This window comes from Dermacentor silvarum, chromosome 6, assembly GCF_013339745.2.
Source record: "Dermacentor silvarum isolate Dsil-2018 chromosome 6, BIME_Dsil_1.4, whole genome shotgun sequence".
NCBI classification, from domain to species: domain Eukaryota; kingdom Metazoa; phylum Arthropoda; class Arachnida; order Ixodida; family Ixodidae; genus Dermacentor; species Dermacentor silvarum.
The window spans coordinates 161,302,526-161,327,489 of record NC_051159.1 but is presented as its reverse complement, the minus strand read 5'-3'; the positions used below and the strand labels follow the sequence as shown (position 1 = coordinate 161,327,489).

The window sequence follows — 24,964 nt, the reverse complement described above, 5'->3', positions numbered from 1 at the left end:
GTACTTTCGTCGCTTGGCCGCGTTTTCGGCTTCACGACATTTATCATAATCCTGCTGCGCTTGGCGCTTGCGCTCAGCGTCCTGGGCACGATGCTCATCCGTGGCACGAGCACGACGCCATTGTTCACATTGTCGTCTCTGTTCTCTTCGCCGCTCCTCGTATGCACGCTGCTCTTCAGGAGTCCTCACTGTACGTGGACTTCCCATAGCACTGTCACAACCCAAACGCAATGCCTTACTAGGCGCGCCCTCTTTATATATACGTAATGTAATGACGTCATGGCTTGTGTTACAAACTGTGCTGTCGCAAACCTGCACTTAAATTTATGTCAGTATTAACGTCGCACCCCCTGCTTACAAGCGGACGTCGTTATCAATCATGTGCTTCCCATTGTTAGCGACCGCCTTATCATCCATTATGTTGACACGAGACGTGTTTTATGCTTTTCTTTATAGAAACGACTTACGTGCTATGCACTGTATGTGTGATTCGAAAGGATATGTATACTTTTCGCTTCAGTTTTAGCCTACGATTGCACTACCTCCGGAATCGGCCCACGAAAGAGGTTATTTTTGCTCACGGACACGACAAATGCATTGGGGAGTAGAGGCATACAGCTTCGCTGTAAAAGTCAGAATTAGAGAACCACCTCCATATACAATGTCGCAGTTGACACTCAGGGCTGCAACCATCCCAGCAGCCACAAGCCGTAATCACGCACTCTTGCCTCGAGTTGAACCTTCTTAAATTTTTTGTGGCAGCGCTCTATCGCCAAATCATTACCACACGTAGTGCATCGTTTCATTTCGGTGCACCTCATTCCGCACAGGTGGCTGGCGGCGACGCAATTCCAGGCGACGGACGCCCGTCGGGCGTTCCCGTGCTTCGATGAGCCGGCCATGAAAGCCACCTTCGCCGTCACCATCGTGCGGCCGGCCGGCATGAACGCGCTCTCCAACATGCCCATCAGCTCCACGACGGACAGGTGAGACACCTTATAATCTCCCTCTGTATATTGCTAGCCCTCTAAAGGATGTACGGCCTAGGAAGCCGGGTAATGACATTATATAGTGATTGCTCTTCAGTTTTCGTGCACAAGTTCACCTTTAGAACTATGCACTCTTGCCCCCAAATGGAGCGCGAATTAGTCTCATAGATACTTATACATTTAGAATGTGTTGGGAAAACGCCAGGGGACGGTCAGTTTTTCAGTTCCTTGTTGAACATCTCTAATTTCACGGAGGAACTCTGACACAGGCCGGAACGTTCTTGAGTTTGTCGGCGGCTGTGGACACATGTGTGTAGCTGTGCCCAAAACTGTCATGTTGGGACTTTAGTGCTCTTTCAAAGCCTGAGTACAAACACACAAACAAACAAGCAAAAAAAACAAACAAATTAACCAATCAACCAAACAAACAAAAACAAACAACGATGTGCGAATAATTCACGTTTGCGCAAGCTGCGCCATGTTGTGCGGATGCACTCACCTCTCTAATTTTGCACGACCATCCTTTTCTCGCAGGCCTGGCGGATTACAGGCGGATGCTTTCCAGACTACTGTGCGCATGTCTACTTACTTGCTGGCTTTCGTAGTGAGCGATTTCGAGTCGCGGGGTGACTCCAAGGTGAGTCGTGGTTTACTTTTATTCATATGCCTCGCTTTGTGTGTACTATACGGTGTGTGCGTGTGCGAGTGTAAATCAGTACAATATATCAACACATGGCTCTGTATTTAAGCAGGAAATATTATAACATGTAGAACTAATTACCGGCCTCTAGGTATCATTTTCTACTGCCAAGGTACGCCTCTGGTAAGCGTATTAGGAGGATACTTTAACCACGTTGTGCAGCTGCTACGTACTCGTAATTGTCAGCGAAGTGTAAGTTTTCTTTGCACAATTCACATTGCTCACTTCGGGCTTTTCTCTCTTTTTTTTTCCAGTTCAGGGTGTGGGCCCGGCCGAATGCCATCTCAGCCGTGGAATATTCGCTATCAATTGGTCCGAAGATCCTAGAATTCTACGAGAAATACTTTTCGGAAAAGTATCCACTCCCAAAGACTGGTGAGTAGTGGGATATAAGAAAGCTGCATAGGCATAATACGAGCGAAGGTTTATTACCTAGCTCCGCCACATCAAGAGTAATATTTATTTTTAGTAACACGAGAGCCGCCGAATAAAGTTTTCATTTGAAGCGTATTGACTAAGGAGGAGGGGCTATAAAGTAATGTCAATAAAACCTGGACTTTTGGTTTAAAACGTCTGTAGTGATGCCGTATGGTACGCTACAGAAGTGTCATAATCTGTTGTATCAGCTGTGTCGGTTCACTATCTTCGATTTATGGCACCGTGTCATCTCGTGCTAAGGTTACCGCTGCGCGATTGTGGTGAAGTGCTTGCTTACAACTAAATAAATGCTGAGACAGATTTGAAACTCCTGACTGAATGAAGTACTTCAGGTTACTTAGGACTTTGGTCTTTGAGAGAAAGATACTTTCCAAGAGTAGATGTGTGCCTTCCAGATATCATAAAAATGTTCTTCGTTGCAATGAAGACCATTTTTTTCGGCAATTCTCGAGATGGCAGTTGAAATACGCGGTGTTTTCGATCTTTAACTGTGGTTGCATATTATAGCCTTGCCGCCTGACGTCGTCATCGTATATGTGATGTTTACGCTCTGCGCTCTCTTTCGACACTGAAAGCAATTCCGTAGCTTTTTACTGTTGCCGGAATCTTTCGAGTTAGTGAGTGTGCGCGTACATACTGAGTGACTTTGAATGCAGCGCACGTGCTTACGATGGCAATGAAAGTCCTTCTTGTGTTGCGTTCGCAGACATGGTCGCACTGCCGGACTTTAACGCTGGCGCCATGGAGAATTGGGGACTGGTCACCTTCCGAGAGACGGCGCTGCTCTTCAACCCGAACGAGTCGTCGGCCGGGAACAAGCAGCGTGTCGCCGTCGTCGTCTCGCACGAGCTCGCACATCAGGTACGCACTTTCGAAACACGTGTATAGGCGGTGTCAAAGTCGTAGAGTTTCCTACGATAATTACTAGAGGGAACAGTAGCGCTGCAATCGTTCAGCCGCCATGGTAATAATGGAGTACATGGATTTGTCTGATCTCCGTGCTTCTGGCTTCACTTTGTTTATCGCGCTTTATATGCCCTTGTTGGCCTCAATTTCAAAGCAATTTATACTTTTCTAAAAGCTACAGCTCACCACGAACGCTAGTGCGCTTGTATACAGCGGGTGCGCAAAAGGCTCACGCCAGCAGCGGAAGGGATAACGCTGCCCTTGCTCGGTCGCACTGGCGATTCAGTGCAGCGTTTACGGTACTTCTGCATCGCCTTTGTAATTTTTGCACTCAATACGCAATCCGCGTATCTGGAGACCATCTAATCCTTCGCGCGCGATCCGTGTATACACCGTCGGCGAGACTGCATGACAACGGCGTGTGCTGCGCCTCGAGCGTCCGTATAATTGCTAGTTCGCTTAAAGCATTCGATCGGCTAACCTCGCCAGGCCTGTTCAGTGAATTTTAATGTGCCAATTGCTGTCGGCAAAAATGGTTGAAGCGCCAAATTTTGTGGCACCCTTGAAAGGTTTAGCACACTGGTGTTAGAACTCCCCGGTCCCATTGCGCTGCTTATAAAGAGCACCGCTATCGGCGTCAGTAAAACTACATCACTTTCAGATAATGAGCCCTAATATTCTTTTTCAATGTTTAATTGTCTGAGTTTGAAGATTTAAGATAAAAGACATACGCTGCGAATGAAATTTTAGACTTATTCGCGCTGCTATAGTCAACAATTCTGAATGTGGTTAAAACGATGAAACCTGGTCAGAACGAATTTGACGTTTCATTACTATAGCATCTACCTAGCATACTGAAGCAACTGTACGGAACATTACGGTGACGGTGAAAATTCGCCTGCAGTGTCCCTATAATTTCTATCGCAATAAAATGTGCAGACGCCGCTTCTACCAGCATATGCATGTGTATCGTTCTCAAGAGTTAATGCACTCACGCGTTTGACCAAGGTTGCTATACTGTTGGTGCGTCATTCGTACAAATGACTTAGTGCTTTACGGCCAAGAACAACAGAAGGAAAGAAATGATACAACATGGCGCTAGCGCCGTCCTGTGTATGATTTCTTTAATATTTTGGTCGTCCTTGTACATCGGCACGTAACATGTGCCATCATGGTCACAACTGAACATTGTCAAGCTAGCGTGTGTAGAACTTGCTTCGTTTACATGCCTATCAAATCTCGAAGAATTCGTTAAGCATGGTCGTGAATTGGTCCGTTCTTGCTTTAGTGGTTCGGCAACTTGGTTACCATGGAGTGGTGGGACGACCTGTGGCTCAATGAAGGCTTCGCTACCTACGTTGAGTATCTGGGCGTGGATTTCGTGCACAAGGACTGGGAGATGGTGAGTATTGCTTCCATTGTGTATCGGAGCCAGGGCTACGAGGCACGTTATACACTTTCCCATACCGATATTTTCACATGCACCGCGCCGAACGGTCGGATACTGATTATTGCTTATAGGCGAAGCGCCACTCGTGTCATTAGTATACGTGTGACATAAGGTTTGATTCGTGGTAAACTGGAGCTTGTGAAAAACATAATCTCAAGTTGCATCCGATTTGCATTTCGTTTTTTTTTTATTCTGTAAATTGATTTACTTTAGAAAACTCGCAAAAGGTTCTGGCAGAGGGCAAGCCGAAAATAGCCCAAGCAGAAGATAACATTCAGTGGTGCCAAAGCGCCGATTTCGGTAAGACTAGTTTGAGAACGTTTGTTTTGAAAATGTTACCACAAGCGGAGATGACAGTATATTTATGAATCTGAATTGTTCGAAACAATCCGCAGATGAATATATCACACAAGAGCTGCTTAAAACAGAAGACACACAGCTTAACACAGCAAGTCGGCGAAATGGCAAAAAGCGTTTTGCATCTCGAAAGCCAGCCTTAACTTCTTTCGTGTAGACTGAACATAGACTGCTTAAAACACGGGGACGATAGTTCTAATGAGACATTCGGTGTCACTTTCTCGGAGTTTACGCACAGCGACATTTACGGCAGTGAGCGCTCGGACTGCGATTTCTGCTTCTGCTTGCACACCAGTCGTCAACAAAGGAGACTCGTTGCTCATTTAAAAAATAAATAAATAAATCCGGGATGCAGCATCAACTTGCCAACCCACCACACCATGTTACATCTTCATCTATGTGTATACGCAAAGAATAGCGGTGTTTACGGCAACAAACATGAAGAGACTGTCAGTTTGCCCACATGCACGGAGATGCTGCTAACCGCTATATTTAAACGAAAAATGGTTGTTCACATTTGTAATGTACCAGCAAACAATTGGAACCAACTTGAAATGCGGCTATCTCCGTGACGTGCTTTCTTGTCTCAGGAGGTTATACGGTAGTTAAATATAGACGGGGTCACCGATACCACCGACAGTGCTTGTTGGGGTTTTTATATTTATTTTTCTTTTATAACAGGCGCAACAGTTCATCGCCGATGAAATGCAGCCAGTCATGGAGCTTGACTCCCTCAAGTCGTCGCACCCTGTTTCGGTTCCAGTTTACAACCCTGACGAAATCATTGAAAACTTTGACAAGATCTCCTACGGAAAGGTGGGTCTCGACGAACGCCCATATTAGCGTGCGCATACTTTTTCGTCGTATGCAACGATACTCACGCACATACTTCTAGCACACCGTTTTAGCGCAGTATAATGCTTTAGCATTGTGTTACAAACCTACCGTTGCCGTTATACCTCAACCATCAAATGCTGTCTGTGCATCGGGCTACCGCCACCAGGTTTTGGTGGCAAACACAATGGTAACGCTAACGCAGCGGTAACGCAACGGTAACATTATGATGTCCTGTTACTTTTGTTTTCACTTATCGGCATCTTGAGTGATCAGAGATGAAGTACGAACAATCAGGTTGTGACATGCCTGCGAGGTTGATCTTTCTAAGCCAGGAAAGATTAACATCGACACCGTAATACGCGCGAATTATGCAGGACAGGCTGTAGACATTAAAATGACGGAGTTTTCGTGAGGTTGCGGGCGCATCGCTGCTACCGCGGAGGTGAAAGATTGCAAACCGTGTGAGCGGAAAGTACTTTAATGTTGGGCGTTAGTGGTTGGAGACGCAGAATTGCGTTTGTTTTTAGAAGTTGTAACGTGTAAGTGGCCCATATGTTTGTCACAATTCGTTTTGAAACTGTGGAAGCATTGTAAGTTCATTGTAATTCCATCAGCTAACGAAGTCTCTTGACAAATATTTTGGGTAGAGGATGATTTTTCTGGCGTCCCTAAGAAGTCTGCCTTAGGAAAAGCGAAATCGTTCCACAGCAGGAAAGCAAGGTATAAGTAAGGCGACGAACTTATGTCTCATTTGCTATTCTATATCTGTGTTGACACGCTTATCTTTTACCTAGCTATAACGTAACGATCGCTAGCTGCTTCTTGTTTATTATATTATATTAAACAGCTTTGTGTAACGAGGATCACATGGCCGCTTTTTTTCAGAATTACTCGCACTTTGGACTTATTTTAATGTTAAACGTAGAATTCTAACTATCTTGAATAATCCGAACGTGTTGTTGAGACTGTGGTTGTTTCTGTGCTTGTCAGCACTCAGCTTAATGGTCATACTATTTTATAAGCTTGTGCGGAGTCGCTTCTAATAGTCTCGAAAATCACCCCAAGTTGATGTTTTTGCCTCAGTATTGTTCTTAATGGCGTGAAGCAACTGAGGGGAAATACTGAACCTCGTCTATTGTTGACAGTTGAAGGCTACATCTCACGCGTCATACATCACGTTGATACTGCGTTCGTGACAAGATGAGAGCAACTAAGTGCCTGCGTTCACCGCGAATAAACAGACGACAGGGGTTTAACTCGAGAATGCAGCCCTGCCATTCAGAAATAGATAGTGCTCCCCCTACCCCCCCCCCTTCCACCCACCCTCACATTTTTGTTGTGCAGAAACTTGCTTAATCGAAATTCAACTAACGCTCGAACTTCTTCTTCTCTTTTTTTTTCAGGGAGCATCTATAATTCGCATGATGAATTTCTTCCTCACAGAACCAGTCTTCAGGAAAGGTGTATCGGTAAGATTGACTGAAACTTATGCAGATTACTATAAACTTACTTCTCTGTATATTACGTGTCAGCACATACATAAGGTAGTTTTGACTTGATTAAATGCTTGCTGTTTTTTTTGCTTTTTTTTCTAGACCTACCTGAAGAAACGGTCTTTCAACAACGCTCGCCAGGACGACCTTTGGAAGGAGCTCACCATGGTGAGGTTTACTCTGAACACTCGGGAAAACTAGGTGTCTATATAATGTTCTTCAAGTCAAGAGCAGTGGGTATGGGTGCTATCTTGATAACGTCGTTGCATGGCACTTGTGATCAGTAATCTAAACGTGGTGTTAACAAATCTTGGTCACGTGGTACTTTGAACCAGGAGAAGGTTTAAAGCGTTGAGCATGCTTAGTGTTTCTTCGCAAATATTTGATGATGTGAAAAAAGCGTAGATTCATAAAACAAACGACGAGTAGTTACCTGCATGGTCACTTAAAAAAGATGCACAGAGAGGCATTGCCGCAGGGACCCTCTATTTAACAGCTTGTTCGGTTGAACGCAGGCTCAAGGTGAAGGCAATCGCGTTGACGTGAAGGCTGTGATGGATTCGTGGACTCTCCAGACGGGCTACCCGGTCATCACTGTCGAAAGGTCGTACGAGAGCGGCACTGCAAAAATTTCGCAACAGCGCTTCTTGGTCGACGGCAGCACGGACAACCAGTGAGTTGACTTCGTCACGTTATTTATATTTTATTTGAAAAAAAAAGCACGATCAGGATACTTCCTGTATTTTACTAGGCGAAGAACGTGACAGCTTTTCGTAATCTGCTTTTCTCATACTAATTTTATTTTTATTTTCGTTGTTTAACGTAGCTGCCACCGCTCTTCTTGGCACATCTGAGATTGACTCAAATGGGCGAGGATTACTTTAAAATGCACGTTCTCTTCAGTACTTGCGTGTGGAACTAACACCGATGTTGCAACGGCAATCCTATCAGTAAATTGCTGCGGAAATTGCAGCTGTTAATGTCAATTTCAGTAGCAGTGACAAAATTAATCGCAGTTCACTTAAGCGCTTTTAGTTGATCAGTCAGACCCGTCTTTTGCAGTATGTGCGCGTAACAAGCCCGTTGGTCTGGCGATTATCACAAGACAGTGCGAACACGAAAGCGAATATTGAGAATGCAGAAATGTTTCGCGCGACCTGTCTATTGACTGCCCTCGTTTTTACGACGATGTCACTGACTTCCCAGAATGCCTAGTAAAATATAAATAAAAGGAAAAAAGACAGTGATACTTCTTGCTCATCCCTAATTTCCCTGGAATCAATGCAACAAAATCGTTCGACCTTCTCACGGTATCAGCAACAGTACCTTCTCGCTTTTGCTCAGGACGCTGTGGAAAATACCCTTCACCTACACTGACGCCAGGAGTCCCGACTGGAATGCCACAGAACCCAAGCTGTGGTTTACCAACAAAACAGGTGAGTTCTGAAGAGGGCCACGCAACTCCCCCCCTCCCCTCCACCCTCATCAACGAAACTCTTTGCTCTGGCGGCATTCGCGCTTGATTGAAATAAGACGACGCTGCGTGCAGTTAATGGCACGAATGATTTGAGAGCACGCCGGTGAGCTATGCATCGGTTTGAACTTATGGCTACTGTTTAGCACACTGCTGTTAGGTACTACGCACAACCAAGAACAAATTAAATGGATCAACACGCTTTGTTCTCTCTCCTAAATAGATGTGCCGATCCATGGCAGCCCAGAACAAGATGAAACAAATGCCAACGAATGACTGCCTCGATGTCAGTTAGTGCAAGAAGTTACCGGTGGCTTCGCCACCTCGTTTTCTGAAGCATATTTGCTGTTGTAGAAGTGTGATCGCTAAATTTAGCTCACGCTAGCGCTTCCTTGGTGTCCACTTGTGGACTTTGTTCGAGAGTGCCAGCGAATTGTTCCGTATACTTTATTTTACGCAGCCGTTATCACGGACCTGCCAACATCGAGGTCGGAGTGGTTCATTGCGAACGTTCAGCAAGTGGGATTCTACAAGGTCAACTACGATGAACAAAACTGGAAGCTTCTAATTAAGCAGCTCATGGAAAGACATACGGTAGGTGTACTCGTTTGTCTGCGGTGACGTCAGCAGCATGCCGTTCACAAGAGCGTTTCCCGGGTTCGGGAGGATTTTTACTTTAATGACCTTACAGGCTTTGTTGAAAATAGTGGTTAACATAAAAGATGTAAAGAAATTGGTAATTGATAAGCAACTAGCTGTTAAGTTCAGATGATTACAAAGCGCTGACTTGAACAATGTGGCATCTTGAATGAAGCTGACGTAGACGGGAAGGGGATTCCGGTACTTGCTAGTATTGGCAAGACACATTTTTCGGAAAATGTGGATTCGTTCTTAAAACTGGGGTAAAATAATTGGTTTGTATAAGGTTAACGCGGTGTGGCACGTAATTGGCAGTCATAAAAAATGTTTATTTCAAATATTCGTTACCATAATATGTTTTGTGAAATGGACGAACAATAAATACGATGTTTCTGGGCATACCGGGCCTGTCACGTTTTTTTTTTCTTCGTTTTTTTTTCAATACATTATTTGCTAATGTGACTTCAAAAACTGTGTGATAATAGCTCTCGTTGTCAACAAATATATTAAAGTACCCGGCTTATTATCAACTTACCCACTTGCAACTGTTGAATTGAAGCCAGACAGTGGGGACACGTCAGATTACTAAGTGCCAAAAAGAAAAGTATAATATCGGTAATACTTTTTTTTCGTTTCAGGACATTCACGTCATTAACAGGGCGCAACTTTTGGACGACATTTTGGACCTGGCAAGGTTCGTTGCTTCTTACATCTCTATTGTGCTTGCAAGTTACAAATGCAGTCAGCTTGGTACAAATGCGCCCTTCAGAGCACTGTCGGAAAAACGTTTTTATGTTTTTAGATTTTTATCACCGGATAATGCAGGCTTATAAAAAAATGCGAAATTTCTATGGTGTACTTATGTTTACATGTCGTAACTAAAGCTCCATGTCTTTTTTTTGCTTGACAATGTGGTTGTCGACAAAAAAACGCAGTCTTTAATTTCTATGATGTGCTGTTCATAGAAAAGCTCTAAGGAATAGTGCATTTAAATGCGCATACAGCAGATATTGTTGCAATGGAAGCAGCAAGACTTCCTTTTGTGATGCTGGCACAATACCTGCAACAAGAGAAAGAAACAGCATGTATACAAGTATGTGGAGGGGCTGTTACCGAATTGAAATTAAATACCTTTATTTGGGAAATCTAACAAATTCTTGTACTAGCGTTGCGTGAGGAACGACTCGGTAACAATATCAGTTCATTTCCGACGGTATAGGCAGCTTTTTCTCATATCTATAGATAACGTCAATAGGTGCGTTGCTGCAGGTGGGCCACTAGTTCTGGTGACTGAGAGCGCTGTCGCATTAATTGTTCCGCCTCTTGCGTGAGGTTTGCGTTAACAGTTTCGAGCAGTGCTAAGGGACTCGGTTCTATTTTAGTCCCTACATAACGTCAATTCTGACGTGAGCTAACGCTTGCGTTGTTGCTGTACTGATTGAACGCGTGTGTCGGGTCTCGGTAGATCGCCTTGATAGTTGCTGCTAGACGGTTAATTGGTCGAATCGCGCATCGCACGCTGTTTAGCCACGCATGGAATATCTCAGACATGAGTAGTCTCATTGGCTCATTGAAGTTGCAGTGAGTAATAGAGGGAACATCAAAGCTAAGAGCCGTATACCTGTCCAGCGTCCTTCATTATTAACGCCGTGTCGCAGAAAATCTGGCGTCTGCGTAAGCGCCGGCGTCGTTGGTGGAAATAATCATGCCGAACCACATCATCCCGAACCACCCCGATCTGGCAGGCCCTTCGCGTGGCGCAAGACGTTAGTGAACAAAAATTGAATTCCTCAAAGTAAAGTCCGTCGGAAAAATCGTAAAGTACGACTTAACCACAACCTACAGACGTGATAACGTCGGATTGTTGTTTGAATATACGAGAAAAAAAAGCCTGATAAGCAGCCAGGGCTCTTTGAATGCTATCGCGTTCCACTCTTGAAGGCGAAGCTTAGGCGTCTTCCAAATTTTTTAATTTTTTTTTTCATCCGCCAAAAAAGAGAAAGTGTTGAGATAAATGAATTCGACAAAACGTGTCGTTTCTAACGAGAACAGATCTTAAATGCTGCTCTCCATAGCAATCCGAAATCACGGACCCACGCAACCCTGCCTTTTCTTCTTGAGACTATAGCTTTCGCGCTGAACAGTGGGACCAGTACGCAAGTTACTGCAAGTTCATCTACACAGCGCGGCGTCTCATTCCCACTGCACACGCTCGGGCCGCGCAAACCTTTGCATTCGATCCGTAGCGCTGAGCATGCGTTGCGTGTATTTCCGCCGACACAGGAAACGGGATGTATGCGGTATCGTATTATCGTCTTTTCTGCGGTGGTCGAGGCAGCAGCTGTTGCCGAACTTAAAGCTGGGAGGAAGTGAAGCGTTTCTCGGCAGGCTGTCTTCCAGTGTGTCGTCTGTTAAAAATGGCGCTAAACGCGAGTACCGCATTATTTATTCCACAGTGAGGAATTGGCTTTTTAAAATATTGTCAGCTTGGGTGTACAGCTGAGAAGGGGCAGCTATATTAGGCATAATAACGCAAATGAAGACGCAGTTTTCACATTCTATTCCATCTGCACAAAAGCAGTGGCAAAAGCGATGAGATTGCGTGACGTCCGAATTCGAGGACCGCGAAAGGGAGAAGTTGAATAGAGGAAGGGTGTTGAGCGGCTAATGCGCTTTTTAACCTCTTTTCTTGCAGAAAGAAACCTGCAACAATTACTACGGGTTGCATTTTGATTTATCTTAATGCAATTTATTATTTTGTTAATTGTCAACAGCTAGCTGGCCTCGCCCACTACGTCGTTCTTAATGTGTGACGCCATGGAACGACGTTTCTGATTTTAAACGGTGGCGTCACCAACCGTCTTTCACTTTGTCGTTCTTCTGACATGCCTTCGGTAAAAGTGGTTTATTTCCTGCTCGTATCGATCACTCTAGCTTAGATTACCATTTTCGTTTAATACTCCTTCAAGCGGTGGACGAACGTTTTGAAACTCCAGAGGGTAATTACGCCATATCGAATATTCTCTCGCCATCTGTTCAGGACCAACTGTTTAATAAACGCTTCACACCAACGTTGCACCGGTCTTATTTTCTTGTGAGGGAGCTAAGAACTGCGTGGGCTCTCGTCGACGAATGCATACAGCCGCAACGAAGCAACAAAGCCTTTGTTCAGCTTTGTTAGCACTTGAGTGGTGATACCTCGTAAATGCACAAAGAAGTCATTTCGCGATGAAAGAATAGTAAATACGATTGCTATTCTGTTAATAAATTTCTACGGACGTTGCGCTCGTCAAGTTGGGAGGGTTTGGGCGAACCGCGTTGCAACTGAGGAGGGATGCAAGCGGGCAAGCGTTGAGGGGTTTGTGAAGGAGAATGCAGGGATCCCCACCCCTTCTGATATTCAACGCAAAAAAAAAAAAACAGTAGTTTACTGATGCGTGCCTTCATCTAGTCTGTTGCGCGCAATGCCTGACAAGTATTGACAAATTTCGACCTGCAGAAGTTTCGGCAGTCCTCATTTACCGTCTTTAAAAATTGTTCAGTGCTAACTATCCAACCACAAACTCTGTACAGGGAGCGTCAGAATAGCATTTACCTGAGCTAGTTGTTCGATAGCATCATAGTTCTTTTTTTATAGTTCAGCTGTTCAAGCTCGTCTTATCTATACACGATACAAGAGCAAATGCGAAATCTGTTGAACGCGTCGCTAAGGTCTATGTTCAAAGTTGATAGCCTTTCTTTTCCTTTAATTCTGAGTCATGAAATCATCGTGGCTTTTATGTTTGCTATGTAAACTGTTACATCTTCGTTCCGCTTCATCCAGAAACTTCTTGTTCTAATTTTTTTCCATATCTTCCTGCGACCTTGCCACGCGAATGACTGACATTTTGTTGCCATTCTATGAGTGGTTGCATTAACTCCTTTAGACTTGCTTCACCATGACAGCCGCAAGGCGACGCAGGAGCACCAACAATGGTGTCGCGAACCGTATACACTGTATTCTCTTTCGCTTAAACATGATGTCATGTATGATAATCACCGTTGTCCTATACAGCTGTCGCTCGCTTCCTCTAACCTCTACTGTCGTTTCTCGCCTAATTGTCTGCCTGCGAACTTCTTCTGAATGGCTGTTCACAAACGCGTGTTTAGAACAATCGGGATGTGTTGTTCGGCGAGTTGAATCATTATATGGAATTAATTCATTCCATATCATGCGTATTGTACCCTGTTATGTCTGTATTTGTGTTTTCTTTTTTGGAGGGGGGTAAGGGGGGGTCTCTTAATTTATTCCGTATAATAATTAGCTTGACCTTGCTCATTCTGCCACTGTATGCGGTGCTGCTCTTTCGCAGGGCTGGCACCGTGGATTATGGTCTGGCTCTGGATGCGACGCAGTACCTGGCTAAGGAAGAGTCGTACATCGCCTGGAGTCCCATCTCCGCGAACCTCGGCTTTATCAGCCGCATGCTGGAGACCACCGAAGTCTACGGAAAGTGGAAGGTCGGTGCACATTGTTATTTGCCACAAACGAATGATAGCTCAGACTTGGACAAGATGCGGCCCGCCATCCGCCCCCTTCCGACTCGCCGATCCCGACTCATTGCCTCGCAGCTTATCCTCCGTGCTGAAACAAAGCGCCCGTTCCAGCGGCGAGAGTGGGAGTCGGTGCCCTCGGCTTAACCGAGCGAACGAGCACAGCGAAGGATGAAAGAGCGAATACAGGGCGCAACGGGAGATGAAAGACGGCGATAGCGGAGAGAACGCGAGGAGGGAAGCGGAGGAGGAGGGTATGGCGAAAGCATGAGAAGAGAAGCGTAGTACCGCGCAAGACGGGCTCTGCGGCGACGACGGCTACGAGATGGCGCCAGAGTTGCGCGCGTCGTCTGTATGGAAACAGAGCGCTGCATGAGCGGAGGTCTGTCTGCGGCGGCTGCTGTGAATCGCGCCCACGCGTCACCCACGCGCTGCCTCTCGCAATCTCCCGATTAGCGAGACAATCGCGCCACACTTCGCTCCCTTTGCAACGTGCCGCACGAGACAGATTGTCCGCGCCAGCCAATATATCGCCAAATGAAAACACGTATAGAGCTGCGCTCACATTGCGCATTAGGGAGTATCGTAATCGTCGGTGAATTAATCTTACAATAAAGTTCAACAATGAGCCTTAATTACAGAAAACTGCTGAGGAGACGTCCGCGCGCCTTTTCAGACGACGTGTGTGTCACGACTCTTGACAAATGATGAAAAAAAAGACAAAAAAAAATCAGCAGTTGTAATGACTTCACTCATAAGGCTCGTGATCGCCGTCGCCGCTATAGCTCAGTGGCAGAGCGCTGGTCTTGTAAACCAGCGGTCGTGAGTTCGATCCTCACTGGCGGCTGCGTTTTTTTTTCTTTCGTTTTTTTTTCGTATCATTTTGGTAAAACGCTTCAACCGGAAGCTGTATAAGAGAAATGCCACACAATTTATTTAAGCGGATAGAATTTTTCTTCAGCAAAGTGGTCCGACCCTCCAGGAAGGTGCCGGTGCCTCAAGCCATCTCTCGAGAAATTAGTTGCTCACCTATAGGTTAGATACAAACACCTAACAAAAACAAGCAAATGGCGGTATTGCTTTTGTAGGACATAGCTCCGATTTAAACCATATTTTTGAAATACTGGTGTTTGCTAGAGGCGTACTTTTTTTCTTCTTCCTTTCTTTCTTCCTGAGTTTTAAAACTGATCATGCCATACTCTCGCTAGGGCAGCACGCATACGAGAATATTATGTGAGCATGATAGTTGTACGTTTATGATTCCTGTGAATGTATAAAACGGCGTCACCGTGTTTGTGTCCGTGTTAAACTTGAATGCATAGAGCTCAACTGAAGCCAAATTCGTAGCCACAATACCTAGGCAGCCTACATTGGAAGGTTCCATGAAATCTGATGACGTGCCCCCCCCCCCCCCCCCCTTTTTTTTTTTTCTTGCAGAAATACCTGCTCAGCCTAGTGAAGCCGAACTACGACCGCCTCACTTGGAACGAGGAGGAAGGGGAATCCATTCTGACGACGTGAGACATGCTTCTGTTTATTTCCTCTCTGCTAAGAGGTCCGCACAGGGTCTCTGCGGCTTCAGTCAATGCCAGAATATGTGTTGCTCTATAGAGCTGTTCTTCATTCCTTACCATGGAAACCAGTGCCGTACGCAAACTACCACAGTACGCACGAGGTGCGATTTTCTTCCCTTTTAATGGATCAGCCTCATGCGACATAACTTTCGCGATTTCAGTTTGCCAGTGGCAGAACACATTATACCAGCCATGATTCGTGTCAAAGGCTTGAAACCCACGTATTTGTTGGAAGCACAACTTGACTGTACACTTGCAGCCTCACATGGAAGTGCCAATGGCTCGTTATTTTTACAGCGAAGCTGTTAAGGGCTAAGTTACCCAGGATCATGTCCGCGTGCAGAAAAAAACTATCATCATCAGCATTGGCTCGAGCGTCGCCGTCTTTTTGAGCGCATGGCCCCTCCTCCCTCCCGGCCGGCTGAGCTCCCGCTATCTCTCTTCTCTTTGCCAGGATTTTGAAAGACCCAGTCAAGCCGCCCGAGCACATTTAATGCATTGAAATGCATGCAGAAATAAATAAATGCATTGGATAAATTCTGAATGAAGCTAACATTGAGCCAGCTTGTCTAGTTTGTAAAGTCAATACCTCCTGTTGAACTCAAGGCGAAATTTCAAGGCAGCGTTTTCTTTCGCAACCTTTGTCCACTGCTTTGCTCACATTCCGTCATCATCGCTCAAAAATGACCTCAGCAATTCAACGGTTGCAATTCAGCCTATCTCTATTCAGCCCGAACCTGAAAGTGAAACGCAGTGGTCTCGTCATATTTACTGCACTGCCTCACTTCCGCTTCCGCAGGTTCCTTCGCACTGATGTGTACGCGACGGCGTGCACATTGGGCCACGAGGACTGTGTCAAGGAAGCACTCAACTACTTCCGCACTTGGAGAGACAGCAAGGCGGAGAAAAGCCCGTGAGTGGCGATGTTTCTTGCGCCGACTTAATTCATTTTCTGCGCGATAACTATAGTTTCACAGCTATTGCTCTATTGATCGATCAACGTGTGTTCGATCGGTGAGTGATTGATTCATTGATTGATTTGCGAGTTCCCCGAAGCCGCAACTTGATTACGGAGTGCATTTTTGTGTAAGGTAATTGCAGTCAAGACTGGGTATATAAGGAACACTGACATGACGAGTAATCTGGTACGATGATATGAATTATTCGGGATCTGGTTGTCGATGTCGGGTTTCAGTTAGCCTTCTGGCGTCATCACAAAACCAAAAATGTAAGGACCGTAAACATTCTCTGTCCGGTGTTCTAATGAGTGCCCGAGTAGTAACGGATAAACGTGATACGATCTTGAGCGCAGGTAAATGTAGTGCTCATAGACACGTTGCAGTTACATAACACTCCATCGCAATTTTCGGGAGCGCTTCCTTGCTCTCTTACTGGTCCCTCTGTTGATTTTTCCCGCCATCGCAGCATCAAACCCAACTTCCGTTCGTTTGTGTACTGCACGGCCATCGCGAACGGTAACTACGACGACTGGCTGTTCATGTGGGACATGTACAACAAGACTTCCGTGGCCTCGGAGAAAGTGAAGCAGCTGCAAAGCTTGGCCTGTTCCAGGGAACCATGGGTCCTCAGCAGGTGAGCACCTTCTGTCAACACTGACGTGTTTCACCGGCGCCGCCAGAGCCGCACGCCGGGCTCCGCACCGTAACCCTGCGGTGATTACAACTGAGGAAATCTAATCCAAGTTACTGCGCATTCTTAGCACGCAGCTACGGTTCTCTGCTGAAGCATTCCTTATGAGGTCCAATAATTCCGTATGTTTCCCGTACTTTCCTAATTTCGGAAGGAATTACGGTATTGATATGTCATATTCGTAATCAGCATTACTACCACCACCATATTTAAGTCTTGTATTTTATTCTAACGAATTATTGGATCATTCTCAATACCGTAAGAATGGTACCGACAACATGCGGAATTATTGGAATGCATACCGACGCGTTTTAATATAGGTGTACGGGTGTGTGCCATACCTAAGTTCTTTGGGCACCTACGTACAAAGTGCAGTCATCTCGTGCTTATCACGGTAACCGTTATCATGTACACATGTTATTATTTAAAGATAACAACTACGATGTTCTGTTATCTAACGGTAACATCTGTGATGATTTTGATGTTCTTTTTGTATTCTCGAAGCTATAGGTAACAGCGATCGGAGCAAAATTTGCAGTAGCAATACATGACTGCATTGCCAGATGCATGTGAAAATGAGCACGTTCTTAAAGGTTACCACGATAATAATAAAGTAGCTTGTGCACTGCTGTGCTGCACAAGACAACTACGCAGTATACAAAGGACTTTTTGGAGATGTGGAGCTGGGCCACCATGACACACATACAAAATAATAATAATAATAATAACTTTGCCAATTTGCGGTGTTTACCGTTTTGAAATAATTCCCCTGCCATCTGCAGCTGTCCGGGATAATAAAACTATCCGGGTTACGAAAGCGCACAACCGAGAAGCAGTATAAGGCTCTACACAATCACTCGGCGACAACGAAAGACAACATGGTCCTGGGACAAAGGCCACGCGTCCTTTGATCGGCATTCGTCTTCGCGCCGCAGGCAGCTTTATGAGCACGAACCAATTGGCGCTGCGCAAAGAATTATCCGTAGTCTGCAGTTGGCACGATTGTACCGCTGTACCGACTGTGTGAAATTGGGTCATCTGCAGGCTTCAGCACGCCTCTCTATTGAGACAAAGCTCGCCCCATTTTTCGTTCTGACGAGATCGTAGTTAAAAATAGTGCTCCGAGGGAAACTGCGGAATGCAGCCAGAAAAAAAGTCCACACAACATTTGCTTCTCGGCGAGGTGTCGCAAACAACAGTCGCTCTGGCTTGCCGGAGGCTATAGGGTCCCTTGAGAAAACTTAGCGCTTTCTTCTGAACTCGCTTCGGTTCGCTCGCCCGTCTTTCGCGTGGTGGAAGTTTAAGAAAACAACTCTGCGCGCATGCTGTTCCCTTCTTCACTGCCGCTTTCTTTGTGTTTCCTAGGCAACACAAGGACGGAAAGCCGAAGGTCCGAAAGTTAAGCAGAACTGCATGGCATTTAAGGCCGAACGTTGTTTGCACCTGACTTTGTTTCACTGAAGAGAACGAAAGCAGCGAAACCTCGAACGGCATTTTAGAGGGAGCTGTTCTGCAAACGACATTTGCGCTTTCCCCCAAATTAACGTGCAGGTCATCAGGCTAACGAGTTTGGGATGCGACTCGCATGGCCTCTATTCCTCACCTGAACGGATCTATATGTTAACGACTGACAGCAGTGAGATGCGTCTCAGAGCTGAAAGTGCCTTGTTCTTCCACGATGCGGATTTTTTACACTGCACATCTTGCCTGGAAGTTTCCCCCGAATGTCTGTTCCAACCAACCGGCTTACATTCTTTAGAGCTACAGAGCCATGTGTATCAAGGACGGAGGTAGGGGTTCGAGGTGCTCTTGGCGTTAGATTCAATCATTGGAGGCGCGTTCCTTATAGGATTAAACAGTTACATAAAAGGATAGTAGCGTCCCTGCAATATACACTGCTTCCTACTGTAACATAAACGTTATCCGAGCTCTGCTCGCGCAGTACCCGTATGCTCTCTCATCACATTGGAGATACTTTCATTTTTGTGCGAGCGCGATGACATGCACTGGTATGACGGTCAATGGCTCGGCAATGCTTGGCTAACGCGCACTAAACGGGATATACTGGAGACCGATCCATCGAGAATACAGCCCCTACACAAAGTACAACGTAAGATGATATTAACAGCACTTTCGCGGCCGGTGACCTTTTTTTTTAAATGTCTTGACAGTATGATGCATGCAGTCAACGACTCTAACAATGACTGTGTCTTTTCTCTCCCATTGCAGTTTCCTGATGAAGACAATCACGCCCGACTCCGGCGTTCGCCGGCAGGACGGCGCGGCGGTCATCAGCGCAGTCGCTTCCACTGTTTTCGGCCGCAGCCTCCTCTTCAACTTCCTGCTCGAGAACTGGGAAGCCATCTACAAGACGTACGTGAAACACGAACTTACACGCGAGACCTACAGTTTTCCTATCGCACATAACCGAGGCCGGACAAAATACGCTATAGAATAAAATGGTGGCGCATCGCGTTGAGAGGTGCGATGCGATGCTGTCGCATTTTATGGAACACACATCATTATTGTCACCATCATCACCTCTTGGTAAAACACAATGTATCAGGGAAAAAAAGGCTAGTGTGTTACTTTTTTTTTTTTTTTTTTACGCAGGGACGTTTCACAGACACAGTAAACGATCACGTGTGTTCAAACATGTGCATTGTGTGACGTGAACGCTGGTGCCAGCTGCATTAAAGGCTCGTACGATCGTTCATTGAGCGGCTTGACCGTCTGCACTGAGTGTATGATTTGTTTTGTTAATGTACGCAGACAAGACAGGCGCTAATGTCGGGTAATGTTCAGTGTCCGCTATGATTTTAGTGTCCGGTTAATAGCTACTGTCTGGAGTGAGGCCAATATACCTAAGCATAAACGTATACATCTTAGTGATCCAGTACTTATACATGTCAAAAAAGCGGAAAGAAATGTACAGAGGTCAACACACATGTCTAGAACACACTCGCGAGGGCCAAAGCAGCCACGAAAGCTTAAGCCGACCACCAGGTCGAGAGAAATCAATGAAAACTGTGTATTTAGTCATGCAAGCTCACATACAGCCGATTTTCTGCCACACGTCGTCATCAGATTCGCCAGCGCAGTCCTGCGAACGTGGTTCGCGCGTTCTAGAGATGTGTGTTGACCTCTGTACAACTGGCAGACTGGTATTCAGGAGCACTTTGTCGTTTTCCTCTAACGATCGAGTTGCCCATGGAGCGCGATGATCATAGCGAGTATTTGCCTTGCATTATATATAATATGTTTTTTTTTTCTCGCTGCAGCTACTCAGCTGGTGCATTCTCACTTCCTCGTATCTTCGGTTCAGCCAGTGGCTCGATCCATTCTCACTTCCAGATGGAGATGGTGAGTGCTTTCCTACATATATAAGAGAGCGAGGTGATATGACGTGGACAAATAGGAGTGTCAATATGTTCGTTTCAGCAATTCTTTTGTTGTAAGGGATCAACCCTTGGAAGATAACAATTTTCAAAGTTTTAACGATTCGATGACGTTACTTCGCGGCTCTTTCGCGTGTCATCTGCGCTACGCCCATAGTAATTTCATTTATGTGGTCGCTGTGTACGTATAATTGCCTTATAATATTATCTGGAGCCTTGTATCATCGCACGGTCCGCATCGTTATCTGGACGTCGTATATCTAAGTCGGACCTACGAATGCTTTAACAAGTTACATTCTTTGGCGTTTGTACGCATAATGTCCGGCGCATTGCATGAGGCGCCATGAGAGCCCCCCCCCCCCCCCCCCCCCCCCACACACACACATACAGGGTGTTTCAGCGAACACTTTCAAAAATTCTTAAAGGTTGCCTGTGGCAGATGGCACAATGCTAGTTCATGAGCCGGTCTACTCGAAGAGGCGGACATTACTTGCACAAGAAATTGATATGCATAATCAAATAATTAACAGAAGTTCACTAATTACGTTTTCAACTAATTACCTGACGGCCCATATTGCAATTTACAAATTGTAGCCGTGGAGTTCGCAAGGCGAATCCACTTGGAACGAATTCTCGGGATGGCACCAGTTTTGAGATATTAATTCCCGAAGTTTGTGGAGAAATGCATTGGCGTTCCAGTTAATTTCTTACCAAAATGTCGCTTTCTGCATTGAAACACAAAATTAACTGGAACGCCAATGCATTTCTCCGCAAAGTTCGGAAATTAATATCTCGAAAATGGTGTTATCCTGAGAATTAATTCTAAGTGGATCCTCCTGGCGAACTCCACGGCTGCAATTTGTAAATTGCAATATGGGCCATCAGGTAATTAGTTCAAAACTTAATTAGTAAATTCTTTTAATTGGGTGATTATGCATTTCAATGTTTTGTGCAAGTAATGTCCGCCTCTTCGAGTAGACTAGCTCATTAACTAGAATTGGGCTATCTGCCACATGAAACCTTAAATAAATCTTGAAAGTGTTCGCTGAAACACCCTGTATATATATATATATATATATATATATATATATATATATATATATATATATATATATATAATCTGACCTCGTCTCCCAGTTCGTCTTTACGGCAAGAGGCGAACTTGTTCTAGTGCTGGAAATAATCAAATAAAGAAAAGCGGTGCTTTGAATTACCACTTTGTCAGTGGTAACAGTTGTTGCCATTACTGTATTTGGTAAGTGACTACAGATTTGTAGGTTAGGATACTTAGTTTTTTTTATTTTTTGCAACATCATCCCACTTTTTTGTTATCATTTGTGTCTGCAAGAAACCAGACATGGGTTTAAGACATAACGGAATACAGCTGTTTGGATTCAAAGTAGAAGGTGCAAACTAGTGTGCGATGTGAGGCGAAATACTATGAATTTATTTTCAAACAGCAATTATTCGTGACATTCGAATATAACGCGTCGTGATGTCTGTGGCGTTCTGTTGATGAGCACGAAGTCGCGGGTCCGATTCTTGACCAGGGCGGCCGCTAAGCCCCACAATCTAAGTTTATTTCAATGTGTGGATTGCAACCTTACTTGCGAATAGGTAGCACAAAGAACACTAGAACACTCTAATTGAAGGCAACAATTTTGTGTTAGGCCTAGTTGATGAAACACGATGGCGTCTTCAACGCGTCAGTTGGTGCGTCAGCGAGGACGTGTATATAGAGAGAGGCACTTAACATAATGTTCACAATAAATCGTGCACTTTCTACTTCTTCGTATAAAACGGCTGCCGTTTATTTTCTTTCCCCTTTCCCACGTTAGTTGGGCGTGTTCTACGAGAAGCACAAGGAGACCGTGTCGGCTGTGGGCCGGACTTACAAGCAGACCGTCGAAAAGGCCCAGTCCAACATACGCTGGAAGGAGATGAACTACGCCCGGATACGGGACTGGCTGAACGAGAAAATAAAGTAGCCGCCCGGCCTCGCTTAGGCATCCTAGGTTATACCAAATTGATAAACCGAGATGCGCTCTATTTTGTTCTTTTGTTCCTGTACACTGTTTACTTCATTCCTTGTGCCGAATTAGCTGCAACTAAACGGAAGTCCTGTGTACATCCGCTGAATTATCCTGTGGAAATTCTTCCGGTTGTGTTTTCGGTTCCAGTTTGCGGTAGACGATCGCGCGGGGTTGAGTAATGTGACGTGGCGCATGTTGTGCTTGAATGTATTGCTTGTCCTCCTCTTATTTTTTACTGTGTGTACGAGTGTGTAAATAAGCAGCATCGGTCGCTGCCTAGAGCACGACCTTGGGATTTTTGTGAGCACTGAAAAAAAATGTTTATCCGATTTTATTTCGATTGACTAAATGCAGTAAGCTATTCTTCAGCTCATTTTATCGCACTTTTATCCATACGTCAAGTTGTGTGTGATTTAGGAGTGCCTACCGGTTTCCTTTACACATATGCAGAAAATTGGCGGTTGTATGCGTTCTGGGTGATGTCAGTTGTTTCCACATCATTCCCGGTCAAGTACCTTTGCTGAAAGGCTGCCGTAAAGGAAAATCGACGGTCTTAGTATTGCTTTGACGAGATGTGAAACGTCTGTCCACAGTGCAGTTCCTCTCACGTGCATCTTTGTCTTAGGTGACTGCTGATAAGTGACGGTCACAAGTGAAGTATCGGTTGGTCACACCTTGCTGCATGCAGACGTGACGGTAGCACGGTTGTCACTTACTGGCTCGTTTTGAGTTTTATGTTTGGAGACCTGGGGTACACTCTTCTTGCACTGTGTGACGTTTATTTAGCAGTGGACTCTGTTCGCGGATATATATTTTTAGAACAACGAATAAAAGCGCACTAAATGTTTAAGTACGCTTGTTTTACACTGCAAAGCTACGAACACGCAATGTGCTTTAGTCACCGTTTGTTGCACCTTCTCGAATTTGTGGCCTGCAGTGTCGTTTTGTTTTCTTGAAAGACTTTGGTATTGATGAGGTGTCTGATACTCCTCTTTTCTTATGTCCGTCAGGTGTGCATGGATATTAACTGAACTCGCGCGTGATATCCAAGTTGCAACGCATTTAACTGCTTTGCCAAGCCAGTAATATAAGTATGCTTTATCTTACGACGACCTTGTACAAACATTCTGTAATATAGACCTTGCAAGGCTGGTTCGCGCGTTTTTGGCGTAAGTTGTGTGAGTACGATAATTTGCTGCTAGCACTTGTTTGAGCAATGTGAAATACGCGCACTGCTACTCCGTTGCATTAATGACATCGCGTCTCATTTGTAAATGACTTGCACGTGATGTAACCGACGCCATATATACCGAGCACCACGAACGACTCTCAGTGCGTCGTTGGGGATACGCTGATTTGGGTAACGAGGGTTGTTTTGCGCTGGTTTTGCTCCTAGCAGGGCTTCGATGGCTACGATCACGTTCGTGCAAGCCATTCATGTAGGTTTCACTCTGCACTCGCTGGTAAACTCTATATACTTCTTGCTCGGAGTTGTTTCCAGTGTGTGTTATCTCTCAAGCTCCGAAATATTACGTTGTTTTGAACCTCTGCACATATCACTCTCAAAGATAATTTTGAAAGCATGGTGTCGCGATTTAGTCGGCTCTTGAATGTATACTTTTGTGAACGACCTGCTATTGATACGTGGCATAGTTGCTTTCGCGAGTGTGCGGGCGAGAGACGAAACGAAAGTGAAAGTCATGCCTCACCTGCTGGGTTGCTATTTGTCATGTGTATCATCCCACAACATTTTGTCGTGTAAACTTACTGTAAATAAAGGCGATAAGCGTACAACAGGTCGTGCATGGCATTTCAATTCCAAGTGCCTTTTTCAGTTGCGCAGCGCACACTTCTTGACGCACGTGCGCTGCGAATGTCTCACGTGACAAAGCGCGTGTGCGCACAATGCGTAACATTAGCTGGCGTGAACCACTGTCACTGCGGATCGCCACGCGCGTGAGAGCTGTGGTCATTACAGATGCTGCTTGCGCCCGGACATGAAGCTGCCCATTGGGTGAGTTAGAGTATATTACGGGGCTACTGATTAACTTCGAACTCCAAGAGTTTTTTTAACAGACCCGAAAGACGTGCAGATATGCTCAAAGTGTTTCGAATCACTGGTTCCATTACACTGGAATGTAGTAGATTAAATTTAAGTTTAATTCTTAGGTTTCACGTGTCAAAACCACAATCTCATTATGAAGCACGCCGTAGTGGGGTACTCGGGATTAATTTTGATCACATGGGGTTCTTTAACGTGCCCCCAATGCACGGTACACGGGCGCTTTCGCATTTCGCCCCCATTGAAATGCGGCCGCCACGGCCGGAATCCTTTATATAGTCAATCACGCGCGTTATTGACCCTTTTCGTGGAGCAGTTTGTATTAAAGAAACGAGATGGCGCTCACGGCGGCGCGCCATACCTCTCCTCAGCGACCGCGCACGAATACGAAACCATTACCGCTTCTACCTTGCTTCTGTGCGATGAGCTAT

The 24,964-nt window shown here is 45.3% G+C and overlaps 1 protein-coding gene and 1 non-coding gene across 3 annotated transcripts in view; both read left to right on the top strand.

Annotated features, from left to right (window-relative positions):
- Positions 1-24,258, top strand: part of LOC119456312 (aminopeptidase N-like) — an 83,520-nt gene extending 59,262 nt beyond the window's left edge. Inside the window, exons 2-20 of one of the 2 annotated variants that reach the window (XM_037718009.2) lie at positions 831-986; positions 1,524-1,626; positions 1,944-2,064; positions 2,834-2,988; positions 4,322-4,435; positions 5,522-5,656; positions 7,081-7,146; positions 7,273-7,338; positions 7,686-7,843; positions 8,515-8,606; positions 9,105-9,238; positions 9,922-9,977; positions 13,636-13,783; positions 15,254-15,333; positions 16,190-16,303; positions 16,816-16,983; positions 19,270-19,413; positions 20,322-20,403; positions 22,277-24,258. In XM_037718009.2, the coding sequence (XP_037573937.1) occupies positions 831-986; positions 1,524-1,626; positions 1,944-2,064; positions 2,834-2,988; positions 4,322-4,435; positions 5,522-5,656; positions 7,081-7,146; positions 7,273-7,338; positions 7,686-7,843; positions 8,515-8,606; positions 9,105-9,238; positions 9,922-9,977; positions 13,636-13,783; positions 15,254-15,333; positions 16,190-16,303; positions 16,816-16,983; positions 19,270-19,413; positions 20,322-20,403; positions 22,277-22,426 (2,242 nt within the window). In that variant the 3' untranslated portion in view covers positions 22,427-24,258. Of the gene's footprint in view, positions 1-830; positions 987-1,523; positions 1,627-1,943; positions 2,065-2,833; positions 2,989-4,321; positions 4,436-5,521; positions 5,661-7,080; positions 7,147-7,272; positions 7,339-7,685; positions 7,844-8,514; positions 8,607-9,104; positions 9,239-9,921; positions 9,978-13,635; positions 13,784-15,253; positions 15,334-16,189; positions 16,304-16,815; positions 16,984-19,269; positions 19,414-20,321; positions 20,404-22,276 lie in introns of both variants that reach the window. The other variant, XM_049669720.1, reaches the window with a different exon arrangement.
- Trnat-ugu (transfer RNA threonine (anticodon UGU)) lies at positions 14,592-14,663 on the top strand. The gene has a single exon. It is a non-coding gene; the product is annotated as a tRNA-Thr (tRNA).
- Positions 24,259-24,964: the final 706 nt, after the last annotated feature.